At 44.5% G+C, this 15699-nt stretch overlaps 2 protein-coding genes across 3 annotated transcripts in view; one reads left to right on the forward strand and one right to left on the reverse strand.

Moving 5' to 3' along the window:
• Positions 1-10388, forward strand: part of LOC129855626 (uncharacterized) — a 99564-nt gene extending 89176 nt beyond the window's left edge. The window contains exons 1-3 of one of the 2 annotated variants that reach the window (XM_055923494.1): positions 4450-4760; positions 5756-6139; positions 9850-10387. In XM_055923494.1, the coding sequence (XP_055779469.1) occupies positions 4758-4760; positions 5756-6139; positions 9850-9936 (474 nt within the window). In that variant the 5' untranslated portion in view covers positions 4450-4757 and the 3' untranslated portion in view covers positions 9937-10387. Of the gene's footprint in view, positions 1-4449; positions 4761-5755; positions 6140-9849 lie in introns of those variants that run through there. The other variant, XM_055923495.1, reaches the window with a different exon arrangement.
• Positions 1-15699, reverse strand: part of sh3gl2a (SH3 domain containing GRB2 like 2a, endophilin A1) — a gene marked incomplete in the record, with an annotated part of 696881 nt that overhangs the window by 529843 nt on the left and 151339 nt on the right.

Below are 15699 nucleotides of genomic sequence, written 5' to 3' on the forward strand. Positions count from 1 at the left end.
GTAGAGTAGCATCTCTCTTTCGATCTTTATCTTTGGAATATTACTAGTTCAAATGTTGTATTTGATGAACAAATCATTATAATCAACAGTGAAGTACCTTTAATGGCCCTGTATTGGCTCAGTTGGTAAAGCATGGCACTTGCAACACCAGGGTTGTGGGTTTGATTGCCACGGGGGACCATTACAAATAGAGTATGAAAATGTATGCTCTCACTACTGTAAGTCGCTCTGGATAAGAGCATCTGCTAAATGATTCAAATGTCAATGTTTTACAGTCTTCAGTTTTTAAGTCCAACTCACTCAACTATGTTTTTTGTTGTATTACTCTACACAACTATCAAATCAATGAACCTAATAAAATACATCTATAAAAATCTGTAAATAGTGTAATATCCCATCATAAAACAATAGAGTCCATGTGACAGAAGGGGTACACAGTGCCCCCCTCTGGGCCGAGCGCACAGGTACCATCTGGGACAGGTCAGAGGTCAAGGTTGGAACCATTTCCTGTCTAGTCATGACCTCCTGTGATGTGCAAATGACCCAGGGGACGATGTCGTCACCCAGCACCATTCATGGTCTGGTGTAACAGAGAGGCTGATTCGGGCTAACAAGAGACGTTAACTGTCATGTTCAGTCATGTTGGAGTGAGTGAACAATTTCATTCATTCATTGAATTAATTCATAAATGAATGAATGAAGACATCAATGAATGAACAAATGAATACAGCTCAGCTTTGTTATATTTGTAACGTTTGTGGACATTCTGTAAGTCGTCTAGTGTAGAGAGACAGCTGACAGCTGTCCAACTGCCTTTCACTGAAACTCATGTAATGTTTCAGAACAGACTGAGAGTGTGGTCACTTGGGTGTGGGATGCTATGGCAGGGGAGTAACCTCATGCACAGACTCGTATTGATCCATGCAAGCCTGAGTGGATGCAGCCCATCTATGAAATGAACTGCACCCTGTCATATAGTGCTGCCCAGGAAGTCTGTCCCCACCAGGAGAGAGGGGAAGAGAACCACTACAACACACCAGTGGACTATCACAACACAGATCTAAGTGAATAACTACACACTAGCTCAACACACAGATGAATACTGACACCTCTCTCTCTCTTTCTGTCCCTCACGCGCTGTCTTTCTCTCTCTCTGTCTCTCTCTGTCTCTCTCTCTGTCTCATGTATAGATGCGCACGCGCACGCACACGCACACACACACACACACACTACCCCCTCAGCCCCCCCCCACCACCGCGTCCACATCACGCACACCCTCCCTCCCCCTAGTCACTGCAGTGCCACCTCTCCCTCCCTCTCTCTCTCTCTTCACTTTTATTCTAATGAGTTGCAACACTGATAACGAGCCTGATGATCTTCCATTGATTTGACTATCACTTGCTTGTCTGGTAATTGATCCGTAGCTGAGCCTCTGGTTAATTATATGGTCTTGGACATGGCCCCCGGCTCCGAGGGGAATCTCAAGTCCTGCAGAATAATACTTTTTATAAAGGACTCTATTACTGACGTGTGATACTCTTCTGCCTCTGCGTTTACCCTTCTTTCTCTTTTCTCTCTCCTTCCTTATTTCTCTCCCTCTTTTTTCTTTTTTTTCTTTTTCGCTCTCTCTTTCGCTCTCTCTCTCTCCCTCCCTCTGTCTCTCTATAGCTGTCTCTCTCCTCCTTCTCTCTCTCTTTTCTCGCTCTCTCTTCTCTCCCCCTCTCTTCCTCTCTTTTCTCTTTCCCTTTCTTCTCTGGCTCTCTATTTCCTCCATGGCCACTGCCATTACAAGAGAGAAGGATGGAGAGTGGGCAGTAAAGAGAGAGAGAGAAAGACAGAGCGAGGGATATTGGCAGACTCCTCTCCATCCTCCCACAAATAACAGCCATTAACAGGCCAGATCAGGAGCTGAGCCACCAGGTTGACTTGAAACACTGAGTGCCACTCGAAAAACTAAGAGACCAGCACATTTACAGAGAGAGGGGGATGTGTGTGTGTGTGCGCCTGTGTGTGTGGTTATGTGTGCATGTGTGTGTGTGTGTGTGTGTGTGTGAATGAGAGAGAGAAAGACCGAGTGAGAGATGTGTATGGAGGGTAGAAAGGAGCGTCGGCCATTGAATTGTCACTTAATGTAATTAGCGTGATGCTCCTGCCGTGTGTGCGTTACCTTTTCACAGTGTGGTTAAAAGCAGAGCATGACACACTAATGGAAAGGGAACACCGACTCCCTTTACCACGCGGCTCAGACTGCCTGTGGCTTTTGTAGAGGCCACCACGCGTTTATGCTTCAAGACAAAACGCAGACAGAGAGGGAGAGTGGAAGAAAGGGAGGGGGAGCAAGAGAGAGGGAAAGGGAGGGGGGAAGGAGAGAGAGAGGGATGGAAAGAAAGAGGGAAAGAGAAAAGTGAGAACATGAGGGAGAGAGATGACAAGAGAAAGATACAATAATCCAAATAAAGGTGAAAGACAAAAAGAGGAATTTTAAGTTCCTGTAACCATTTTGTCTCCCTCTTCCCCCTCCTCGTCGTCTGCTCCAAAATTCTCCATTTTACCAATTGGAGGTAAATGCTACAGTGCTAATCTCCTGTAAAGGTTAGCCCAGTGCCGTCATTAGCACTGCACAGAGGCTTTTAACCGACAGACAGGCAGCCGCCGTCTCCTACAATTTGCCACAAAATCCGAAGTGGCTTTATACATCAGAAGCCATTTAATTTAACGGAGGAGATGAGTTAATTCTCTTTCTCTTCCTCTCTCTTTATCCCTCGCTTCTCAAAGATCACAGTGACATCTCCCTCGCCACCGCGGTCCGGGGATCACAGTATGTCCTTTTTTCTCTGATGATGGAGGGATGATAAAAGGAGGTAGAGCGGAAGATAGGAGCTGTAATAGAGGGGGGAAATGTCACTGCATTGTTCTAGTGATTTAGAAGTAGAGAGCATTCTCTTTATTTTTTCTGTTTTCTCTCTGTCTCTTTATAGAGCTCTCTCTCTCTCTCTCTCTGTCTCTTTATAGAGCTCTCTCTCTCTCTGTTTCTCTCCGTCTGTCTCTCTATTGTGCACTCTCCTCTCTCTCCAAATCTCTGTCGCTCTCTCTCTTTCTGTCTCTCTAGTGCTCTCTCTCTCGTCCTCTCTCTCTCTCTAAATCGCTCTGTCGCTCTCTCTCTCTCACTCTCTCTCTCGCTCTCTAGCTCTCTCTCTCTGTCTCTATATTTCTCTCTCTCTTTCAGTCTCTCTCTCTCTCTTTCAGTCTCTCTATTTCTCTCTCTCTGCTCTCTTACTCTCTCTCTTTCAGCTTTCAGTCTCTCTCTCCTCTCTCTCTCTCTTTCAGTCTCTCTCTCTCTCTCTCTTTCTCTCGCTCTCTCTCTCTTTCAGTCTCTCTCCTCCTCTCTCTCTCTCTCTTTCTCTCTCTTTCTCTCTCTCTCTCTCTTTAAGTCTCTCTCCTCTCCTTCTCTCTTTCTCTCTCTCCCTCCTCTCTCTCTCTGTCTCTCTCTCTCTCTCTCTCTCTCTCTCTCTCTCTCTCTCTCTCTCTCTCTCTCTCCTCCCGCTTTCTCTGTATTCCCATACCTTTGTGGGGCTGTGCTGCTGTGGGGACCAATTTGGCTCAAATGGAGCCTCTTCCTCATTTTTTTCCTTAATTAAAATCTGAAAGCATCCACACGGGGTTACCCTGTGTGTGTGTGTGCGTGTGTGTGTGTGTGTGTGTGCGTGTGTGTGTGCGTGTGTGTGTGTGTGTGTGTGTGTGTGTGTGTGTGTGTGTGTGTGTGTGTGTGTGTGTGTGTGTGTGTGTGTGTGTGGCTGCCTCCTTAGTTCCATTAGTCTTATAGAGATTGGGATAAAACAGACAAAGGCTCCAGACTTTGTAATGATGCCATGTCTTCTGCACATTTTTGTGTTCTCATATCACCAAATAACTCTAGATCACAATTTATGTGTTTTTTTTTTATCAGAAAGAATACTGTGAGTGTTATGTATGAAAAAATTGATAAAGCAGACTATTTGTCTTGTTATGTATACCAAACAAAAAACTAGCTTTTACCCAAAAATATGAAGAGCTAAATGTGTTGTATTAGACAGCATAAGGAGTGTGCAGCTGTGTGTGTGTGCAGCTGTGTGTGTGTGCATGTGTGTGTGTGCGTGTGTGTGTGTGTGTGTGTGTGTGTGTGTGTGTGTGTGTGTGTGTGTGTGTGTGTGTGTGTGTGTGTGTGTGTGTGTGTGTGTGTGTGTGTGTGTGTGTGTGTGTGTGTGTGTGTGTGTGTGTGCGTCCGTGTGTGTGTGTGCATGCGTGTCTGTGTGTGTTGCGGTGAGCGGTGGAGGTCCCACAGGAGGACTAGATGCTCTGAGATGCGCTGGCCGCTCGCAGCGCAAACGGCTTCTCCAGCGACGCTAGCTCCCCAGCTCCCCTCAGTATCGAGGGGAGGAGTGTGTGTGTGTGTGTGTGGGAGCGTAAGCGCGATGTCATTGAGCGTCTCCAAAAGGAGCAGCGCAGTTGACTCAGTTGAGCCTGCGCTGGTCCTCACACACTCACTCCTCTCACATGCAAACACACACACGCTCACACACACTCAGGCATTCAGTCACACAGCTGCTGCTGCGGAGCGCGGAGGAGTTCAGAGAGACGGAGGGAGGAGAGAGAGAAGGGACAGGCAGCACCAGCAAAGAGAGAGAGAGAAGGAGGAAGAGAGAGAAGCAGGCAGGGAGGGGTGGATTGCTGCTGTCACACTTTCACACCTAACGTCTACGTTGGGATAGAGAGATTTGATGGTAAGAGAAGTTCATGTATTATTTTGATGGTTAGGTTGAATGTTTTTATACAGAGATGCATGGAACTTTTTTTATCATGTTTGCAATATTTTGCAAATGTTTCGTTTTTTTGGTTCTCGTTGATTTTGGAAGCTGGGTGCATTTAATTGATTTCATTCTGCATTCTATTTGAGTGTACTTGTGTTGCCATTTGTTATTTCTGGTTTGGAATGCTGCATGTGCATATTTTTACTTTAGATTAGATTATAGGAAGGTTTTTTTGTTGCCAAGAGTGACATTTATTTTATTTTATTAAAATTTTTACAAATTCTTGTTTTATTTTTTACAGATAACCTACTTTTTGTGTGTGTATGTATATAAGTGAGTTTGAGTGTGTGTGTTCCCGGCTTAAGAATGAGCGGGTAAGAGTTTCCAGGTTATGCATGGGTGACTTTGTTTTGCAAGTGATTTCTGGTTGAATGTGCAGTATTTCTATGTGTAACTGTGTGTGTGTGTGTGTGTGTGTGTGTGTGTGTGTGTGTGTGCGTGTGCGTGTGCGTGTTCTGAGGACAGCCCATACAAAATGACTGACAGATGGTTAAAGGCAAGAGGGCCGCTGACAAAAAAAAGAGAGACCCCTCCTTCCACATCATCTCCTCCATCCCTCCTTTCTTCTCTCCCTCCTCCCTCCCTTTACCCCCCCCCCTCGTCTCCACCTCTCCTCCTCCCTCCTTACCTTCAGCATTCTGCTCATCCTGCCCTCTCTTCCTCTCCCACTAGAAGACCCTGAGGAAATGCACCGCGCTCTCCTCCAGAATTAACTCTGCACACACTCCTCAGCGACCGGCCGCCAAGAGAAACCCTCTCACACTCCCTCTCCTCTAGAAGCTCCCTCTGTTCAAAAAGAAGAGGGGGGAAAAACGACAGCCCAACCCCCAAAATCCCAAACCCACCTTCACTGACTTTTTTTATCCCCTCCTCTCCTCCCTCCTCTCTCCCCCTCCCTCTTTCTCTAGTCCGAGGAGGCAGGGTTGGATGTGAGAGGCAGCAGCGAGGAGAGAAGCAGCCAGGCGCCCAGAGACCCGGAAAGTGAGAGGGCACCAGAGTCCACCCTGAGCGGCACCGCCAACCCCCCGACTACCACCTCTACCAGCAGCATCACCTCCAACCAGCACCACAACAACAGCGCTAGCCCCACAGCCGTCTCCAGCAGTAGCAGTAGCGGTGGCTCCAGTGGTGCCATAGGTGTTAGCATAGTTAGCCGCAGCGCTAAGGGAGCAGAGGGGAGGTCCTCCATGCAGTTCAGCACCAGACCTCCCAGTGCTGAGCCTGGCTTCATGGGGACATGGCAGCAACAGAGCACTGACCAGAGCAACCTCCTCTTCAGAATGTCCCAGCAGGTGAGTCCCCTCCCCTTCATTCAACCATCTGTTTTTCTCTCTTTTAGTGGTGATCCGTCTATTTCTTAGTTGTCATGTGTCCCGTCTGTGTGTTTATTTGAGGTATAAATACCTACCGGACTTTTTTTGACACTTGGTGTGTGTTTAGGTGTTGTGGTAGGTGCTGCTGGTGATGTGTGGGTGGGTGTGTGTGTGTGTGTGGGAGAAAGAGAGAGAGAGGGGGGAATATGTGAGTGTGTGTGGGATACTGTTTTGTTTTTGAAAGAGTTAATATTATATGGGTCGACATGATTATTCACTCATTTTTGCATTTTTCAGTCTTAATTTTTTTGTTTTATTTGCCTTGCCATTTTTTTAGGCTATTTTGTCAAATAGTAATGCTCTGCAGTTTGGGTCTGGTGTGTGAGAGAGTGTGTGTGCTTGTGAGTGTATATGCACCTGACATTGTGCACTGCACTCTTTTCCTGAAATAATGATTAAATGTTGTAATTGAATTGCATATTAGTTCCTATAAAAGACAGCATACATTTTAATGTTTACAAAAAGGGACGAAATATAAGAAGCCATGCGTTATTTCACCGGATTGTCCCTTGCCTCGTTTGGTTACGGTTGCGCTCACCCCACTCCTCCTAATTTGTCTGTGCAATATAGTTCAAAAGCAGAAATTGTAGTGTTTGTGTAACCCGCGCTGATAAAGACTGTGGAAGAGTCGCCCTCTGGGTCGGGCTAATTGACTACATGTGGTCCGCTCAGGAAGCCTCGAACACCGGCTAGAGACAGGCAGCCGTGAGTGTATAGCCAGAGCCTGGAAGAGCGATAACGGATACCTATAACTGAGGGAAGTTCACATTTCCTCCGACAACTAGCGTCCGTTATCGTTCCTGTTCACAGTCGTGTGTTTTATGACTTTGGCTTTTTTGTGAAGTATAAAATATCTCGGCGTTCAAGTTTTTAAAGGGAGTGTGGCTGTGGGGGCGTTAGGTGGTTTCCTTGGTGATGTACAGTGCGTTGAGGTAAAGGAGTAGAAAGAGAGAGGGGGAGTTGTAAAGGAGGGTAGTTAGTTAGTAATTAATCATAGTGGAACCTGTGTGTGTCTCCGTACCATGCACACGCTGTTACGTATGCGAAGGCCGCGGCAGGCAGACCTTGTGCAATCGCCAGTCTCTGCTGTGTCGAGTTTGAAAATAAACGTATTAGTGGTTATTTTATGAATCAGTCTTTTCTACTACTTTTATCACGGATGTTGTGCATATGAATATAGTTTGTTAATTGAGCAATTACTTAAAGCAATTTAAAATAAATGCGCGTTGTTTTGGGGGATTTAAACCCTGTTGCCAATATTTCCATGACTGTGTTCTCTCACCTAAATGTGTGAAATTGTTTGCTCTTATTCAGTGAAATTATTCACACGTGATTCCCTTTATTTTACCTTTCTCTAAATGTATGATGCATGTGTGGAGAATTGTCAGTGGCTGCACTTTTTTTTTCATGCACATCTGCACACCATATTGGACACGCATGATGCATCCTCTCACTTTCAGCATATGTTTTGAGCTGTGTGTATTATTAATATAAACTACAGCAAAGCTATTGACATGTCGATTGGAATAACGGAACCATATCGCACGAAGATGCTCCTGGTTCGCTCTCATTTGTCCTCGCGCGGCATCTGCGTGCAGGTGGATGGGCCCCGCGCTCATACACCGAGGAGCATCCAGCATCTGCTGGGACTCACGTTTCGCAATCCCCCTTTTTACAAATGCGCGCCGTTGTTTCAATATAATCAGCTGTGGGACTCGTTGTTATTTATCCTCCCTCGCAACACTTAGAAGGCATCTTTCCATGTTTAGTAGGCATGACAAAAATTCTCCAAAGAAGCCTCACCTTGACAGACTGCCTTATTGGAATCTAACCGATAACGACTTTGTGTTTGCCGAGCCGCGCGCGCCTTAGGGTATTGGGAGAAATGAGTGTTATGGGGGCTCGTGTTTCAAATCCTCCTCCCTTTAAAGATCAGCTAAGTGACATGAGTCATGGGTGCGTTTTATCGGTGTTAGGGCAAATTATTTCAATGCAATCGATTGAGACGCAAAGCAGGAGCAGTATGTGTTGATGTGAGTGAGGGCATGTTGTTTACGGGTGTTGGTTGTGATTTTGCAGCGAAGAATCCACTCTCAAACCATTTGATATCCTCTGAATTGATACATTCACTGCAAAGTAGCCTACCTGTACAAGTCATTAGGGAACATACAATAATTACGTGTTCGTGTATGATTACATTTTCTTTTTTCAATTCTTATTTTCAGTTATAGAATAGCATGCATATGTTCAAACACAATTTACAGCAGGTGTGCAATTGTATTGCCAAGGAATGTCATCTAAAAAGAAACCAAAACAATTATCTAAATTACCATAGAATGAATTGTAAAAACAACAATTTAACCTGGTTGGATATTTGTTGTTTTTTGATATATTTAATTTATAAAATTTGCAACCTCAACGTCACACTATGTCAACACCTGCTTCTCATATTAGAAGTGTATTTTTACGACTAGTAATGTGCTAATTCGATGCAATCAAATCAAAATAGGAAGTGCATGTCAATTAAATGCATACATTTCCTTTTGCATGAGTGCAAATAGAGAGACAAGCAAACAGAGAGAGACATGGTTTTAATTTTGTTTAGATATCGTATGTCTTTTTCAATCAGGCTACCTTTTAAACATAAGTATAAGAAACGAAATCGAAAATGCAGAAACCATGAATGGCAAAAAATTGATTGGGAAAGGCCTGGCATGTTTCGCATCGTTTCTCCAGACTTCTAGTAAGAATAATTTCATTTTTAGATTCTCAGTTTTTTTCCTTGACTGCCATCTTTTCATGGTCGAATACATTCCATGCAAATCCAACCGTTATAATGCTTGTAATTGAAGTAAATTATTAAGAATTACAACGAAGATTACGCCTATACAATATATAAAATGGAATATAGGCCTATCTCCTCTCTATTGCCTATCGCCTGGCTTTTGGTTTTTATTTTTGTCTGTTGGTGATAAGAGGATTTATAAACATAGCCTTATATTAAATTATCTGCAAAAGCAGATATACGAGTTAAATCAATAAAATAGACTCAACGAATTGTCAAATAATTGCATCTGCTTTCTTTATATTTAGGAATATGCGGATCATTTTATGTATAATCGGCAGGGAAATTATTATCATATTTCGTTACGTAAACTCCCCATAAATTATGTTAAACTATCTTTTTAAGCCTTCCAAAGCATTACGGTGTAATAATATTTTGACGTCGTAATTGAGTACTTTGTTTTGGGTACATGCATGGATATTAATATCGACCTTTGCAAGTTAAACAGTCCACAGTTAAGTGATATCACTGCGCCTCTAATTGGTCCATCACTAGTAGGCTAATTCCCCCTCAATAAACCAACATTAAGACATGTCCTTTTATTTCCCCTTGCGCTTCAAAGGCGGAGGGTTGTGGAACAACTCAAGGATTACTTAGGGCTCGTAAAATGTTTCCGCGGTGCACCTCTTCTGTGAGGGTCTAATGCCAGTCAGGCGAAGGAAGATCCCGAGAAAATGTTGAAGAAATAGGGCCGGTACCCATACAGCGTCAAGGTATGTTTTCAATCTAAATCTCTGCTCTTAATTAGCTCGCCCTTCTAAATTCTTCCCTTCTCTTCTGCAAGGCGGGTGCTGTAACGCGGCTTCCTCTGAAGTGCGACAGGTCGACTATGGGCCGAGACCTTACGGACGAGGTACAGTCGCTTCTATAGCTTGACATGTTTCTCCTATCTCCTCAGTATTGTTACAGCATCTGAGATGCAGGCATGCAGCGGTATTTGATCCCAATACAAGCAATAGGTGGATTAACACATCAGAAATGTTAGTGGAAAATATAAACTATAGTAATTATATAGGTTATTATTATACCTAATATATGTTAATAATGGGCCAAGCATGAACACAATGGTATAATAATAATACTCTATTGTATTATTTTTTTGCTATTAAAATAGTTCAGCAATTTTCTAAATATGCCATTATACTTTATTACTGTTATTATTGTTGAGTGTTATTTCATGTTTGAAATGCCAGGTGCATGGCCTATAGCAGAGGATTCTAGCAGAACTCATGGCCTATAGCAGAGGATTCTAGCAGAACTCATGGCCTATAGCAGAGGATTCTAGCAGAACTCATGGCCTATAGCAGAGGATTCTAGCAGAACTCATGGCCTATAGCAGAGGATTCTAGCAGAACTCATGGCCTATAGCAGAGGATTCTAGCAGAACTCATGGCCTATAGCAGAGGATTCTAGCAGAACTCATGGCCTATAGCAGAGGATTCTAGCAGAACTCATGGCCTATAGCAGAGGATTCTAGCAGAACTCGTGGCCTATAGCAGAGGATTCTAGCAGAACTCATGGCCTATAGCAGAGGATTCTAGCAGAACTCATGGCCTATAGCAGAGGATTCTAGCAGAACTCATGGCCTATAGCAGAGGATTCTAGCAGAACTCATGGCCTATAGCAGAGGATTCTAGCAGAACTCGTGGCCTATTGCAGAGGATTCTAGCAGAACTCATGGCCTATAGCAGAGGATTCTAGCAGAACTCATGGCCTATAGCAGAGGATTCTAGCAGAACTCGTGGCCTATAGCAGAGGATTCTAGCAGAACTCATGGCCTATAGAAGAGGATTCTAGCAGAACTCACGGCCTATAGCAGAGGATTCTAGCAGAACTCGTGGCCTATAGCAGAGGATTCTAGCAGAACTCATGGCCTATAGCAGAGGATTCTAGCAGAACTCACGGCCTATAGCAGAGGATTCTAGCAGAACTCACGGCCTATAGCAGAGGATTCTAGCAGAACTCATGGCCTATAGCAGAGGATTCTAGCAGAACTCATGGCCTATAGCAGAGGATTCTAGCAGAACTCATGGCCTATAGCAGAGGATTCTAGCAGAACTCTGTAATAGTTCTATTGTATTTATTTCCCCTAACCACTTTGTGAATAATTCGCAGTTCTAAGATTTTAAACATCTTTAAATTCATGCGTTATCATTTTCTCTGAACTACGATTACTATAAGCCTATATAAATGGATTTGTCATGTTGGTGACATTTTAACATTGTAATGGATTTACTCTGCATGTCCTGCACTCAAGCAGAATGAACTACACATATTTGAATTAGGAAAATATACACGATGCAAAAGCAAATCAGACAATGCAATAATGTCACATATATTTCAAACATGAGTTGTAAGAAGGGTATATGTTCCGAAGATGTGTACAGAGAGGACTGTGTATAGAGTACGGTGGTTGACACTGCAGTCAGGAGATATAGCAGGGCAGGCATGGAGCTGTCTGTCTGGTTCATGTCAATACATTGACTGCTTAGATGGACTGCTTTACAGCGAGGTCATTACCTAACTATCGATTATATCTGCTGTATTCTCTTCAACCAATACCTCTCCATTTCTGTACCACACAGTCTCTCCTTATTGCTGTCATTTTAGTTATACACATATCTGCCTGTATAATCTGTATATCTATCATTTTCAAGTGATTCTATATTTTCTAATGTAAGATAAATATTTATATAACATCTGTACACGTGCAACCGTTTTGTTATTTCATGTAGTTTTACCCCATCAACTGAAATCTGCATTCATGGAGTGTAGGCTATTACACCTGCCCTGCTATAGGCTGTATGCATCTGAATGTAAACCCTGCTATAGGCTGTATGTATCTGAATGTAAACCCTGCTATAGGCTGTATGCATCTGAATGTAAACCCTGCTATAGGCTGTATGCATCTGAATGTAAACCCTGCTATAGGCTGTATGCATCTGAATGTAAACCCTGCTATAGGCTGTATGCATCTGAATGTAAACCCTGCTATAGGCTGTATGCATCTGAATGTAAACCCTGCTATAGGCTGTATGCATCTGAATGTAAACCCTGCTATATGCTGTATGTATCTGAATGTAAACCCTGCTATAGGCTGTATGTATCTGAATGTAAACCCTGCTATAGGCTGTATGCATCTGAATGTAAACCCTGCTATAGGCTGTATGTATCTGAATGTAAACCCTGCTATAGTAATATCTCTCCCTATAGGCATGGCAGACATCATATTAGATGAATAGCAGTACATCTCCTAGTTAGTTTTGTCTAAGTCAATAATGGACTTAATGTCATCCTCTTCAGTGTAGATCAGAGGGGCCTTAATTCACCTATTAACATACTGCTACACTTACGGCTGCTTCACGCTCGGTGTGTGTGTGTGTGTGTGTGTGTGTGTGTGTGTGTGTGTGTGTGTGTGTGTGTGTGTGTGTGTGTGTGTGTGTGTGTGTGAGTATTTCTGAGGGAGAGGTGCTTTTTTTCCCCCTCTTCGGTTCATCGCTGTGCTATTTCATGCAATAGTATGTTAGTGTGTGTGTTTGTGTGTGAATAAGTATTTCTGAGGGAGGGGTGTTTTCCCCCGTTCAGTTCATCGCTGTGCTGTTGCATGCAAGAATATGTTTGTGTGTGTTTGTGTTATTATTTTTTTTATGAGAGCGAGAGAGAAAGTGGGCTAATTTTCTAGGAGAGAGTGTCGTGCTTTGTTTTCCCCTCAGAGGATATATTGCCTGTGTGCTGGCTGTGTTTAACGGGCTGTTTTCCCTCCTCTGCCGAGGCCTGTTGCATGTGTGTGTTTCTGCCTGCGTGTCTGATACTAGAATATTTTCAGTGTCTTTTATTCCTGAGGGTTGTGTGACTACACCATACTCTGCATCTCTGATGGGCTGCACGACCACAGATACCATCATGTGTATGAGGTGTTTTCCCTTCTTATCTTTTGCATATGTTCAAGTACCTGTAGTACCAGTGAGTATGTCAGGGAAAGAGTGCTGTTTTTCTCTCTCTGTACAGGGCTGGCTCTGTTTCTGGCTCCATGTGTGTGCGGGTGCGAGCTGATGTGTGTGCGGGTCTTGGCTGGAGGAGACGAGAGGTGAAAGAGGATATGTGGAGGAAACGCCATGCCACCTCTCTCTTTCTATGTCTGTCTCTCTCTCGCACTCTCTCTCGCACTCTCTCTCGCGCTCTCTCTCGCGCTCTCTCTCTCTCGCGCTCTCTCTTGCTACTGCTCTGTCTTGCTACTGCTCTCTCTCGCGCTCTCTCTCTACCTCTCTCGCTCTCTACCCCTCTCTCTCTCTCTTTCTCTCTTTGTCCCTCTCTATCTCTCTCTCTCTCTGTGTGTCTCTCTCTCTCGCTCGCTCTCCCTCTTTTTCTCTCTCTCTCAGCACTAATACCAGCCCCTAAGCCCTGGGGTCCACCCTCCCTCCCTCCCTCCCCCTTAGTACACTAGATGAGTAAGGTAGTCCTATCACCGGGGAAGTGGCCATAGAGGAAGGGGACACTGCGTCATTGGCCCAAAGGAGGGGGACCGCTTTGGGTGTAACACAGGAAGTCCCAGTTACAGGGTCACTGTTTTCAAAGGGACAGAGGAAATGGCCCAGTCCAAGGCAATGCCTACCCAGTCACAATGAGTGAGTGAGTGTATCCTAGCTGAGCGGTGGAAGTGGTGCTGAGTGGCTGGGTGTTACTGTGTGGTCGGTCCTTATCAGGTTTGGATGGACTGTAGCTCTGTAGTGTTTTCATTGGCACCGTCCTCTCTGGGCTGGGAACCGGAGAGAGGGATCTTACCTACAGCTAATGAAGCCTGGAGGCTACTTTCTGTCTGACCTCTTCCTCGTTTCTCCTCTGTTCCCGAGCCCTGGTCCTTCCGTAACCCCGTTTCTCCTCTGTTCCCGAGCCCTGGTCCTTCCGTAACTCCGTTTCTCCTCTGTTCCCGAGCCCTGGTCCTTCCGTAACCCCGTTTCTCCTCTGTTCCCGAGCCCTGGTCCTTCCGTAACCCCGTTTCTCCTCTGTTCCCGAGCCCTGGTCCTTCCGTAACCCCGTTTTTCCTCTGTTCCCGAGCCCTGGTCCTTCCGTAACCCCATTTCTCCTCTGTTCCCGAGACCTGGTTCTTCCGTAACTCCGTTTCTCCTCTGTTCCCGAGCCCTGGTCCTTCCGTAACCCCGTTTCTACTCTGTTCCCGAGCCCTGGTCCTTCCGTAACCTCGTTTCTCCTCTGTTCCCGAGCCCTGGTCCTTCCGTAACCCCGTTTCTACTCACTCTGCCCTCCCGCCGGGCCCCAAGCCTGGGGGTCCCTGCTGGCCTTCTCTTTCTGGCTGTCACCCCTCTTCAACCACTGTTAATTACACTGTGGGATCTGGATAATTAGGGTCTGGGATGATGGGGGGGGGGCTAGTAGACTGCTCTAAGATAGCGGTCTCTCTCTCTCTCGCTTTCTTTCTCTCTCTCTCTCTCTCCATTGGTGTTGTTAGATTGGCTTGTTGGGAGTGTCAGTGAGAGTGTGTATAGTGGAGAAGTGCAGAAGGTGTAGGGGTGTGTTTAACTACGTCAGTTACTGCGCCTCGGTTTTTCCTCCAGTATGGTCATGTTATTTCTGGACGAGAGCAGAGACGTGGTAGACTCTGAGGTGAGAGGAGGAGAGAAGACCAAAGATGTGTGTGTGTGTGTGTGTGTGTGTGTGTGTGTGTGTGTGTGTGTGTGTGTGTGTGTGTGTGTGTGTGTGTGTGTGTGTGTGTGTGTGTGTGTGTGTGTGTGTGTGTGTGTGTGTGTGTGTGTGTGTGTGTGTGTAAGGTGGATGTGGACCACTTGTACGTTTACCGTGTGTGTGTCTGCGCGCCCAAGTTTGTGGTTTAGATGGCATGTAGAGTTTAGGGGAGTTTAGGAGAGGGAAGACGCACAAGGTGCCATTCATTCTACGGACACCACGTATTTATCTAAGCGTCAGGCATGAAGATATGACGTCCAAACCAATTTTTGCTTTGAACTTTTTTCAACTCGCACGTTAAAAATAATTCACACTGTGGACATTTAATTTAGAGCCCCCTTTTTCCTTTTAATCAGAATATGAATTAATTTGGTTATTTAATTTGCTGCGGTTATGCCATTTAATAAACATTTGTCAGTGTAGTTTGTAGTAGTTTCTGTTTCAACTGTATATTTTAATATTCATGATTTAAATTCCCTCAATCTCCCTATTTTTGCGAGGCAGACTTGGAATATTAAAATGCTCTGGAGATCCTTCAATGTTCTCATTGTGTTGCAGACTCTCTAAGATATTCTGTTTTGTCACATCGTCAATTTCTAGTGAATTATTTTCCTACTGTCGGGAGACATTCTTCATATTTTAAAACGTCGATCTCTTGTTTGATAAAAATGCATGAATCAAACTCAGATATTTTTATTGTATTACCAGTTTATAACCGTAGAGATGAATCATTTGTATAATAATTTGTATTTACAATGATCTGATGAAAATAACTAAGCCTAACTAAGTCTTCCCTGAGTTCGAGGGGTTATGGGATGGACATTAAAAACATCACCCAGAGTTTTCCAGCCAAGTCACAGCATGTGATCTCATTTGGATTTGATACTCAGCCTTGCATAAGACGCAGAGCTGTGACATGAAGCATGTCTCACACTGA

The sequence above is a fragment of the Salvelinus fontinalis genome, chromosome 5 (genome assembly GCF_029448725.1).
Source record: "Salvelinus fontinalis isolate EN_2023a chromosome 5, ASM2944872v1, whole genome shotgun sequence".
In the NCBI taxonomy this organism is placed as follows: Eukaryota; Metazoa; Chordata; class Actinopteri; order Salmoniformes; family Salmonidae; genus Salvelinus; species Salvelinus fontinalis.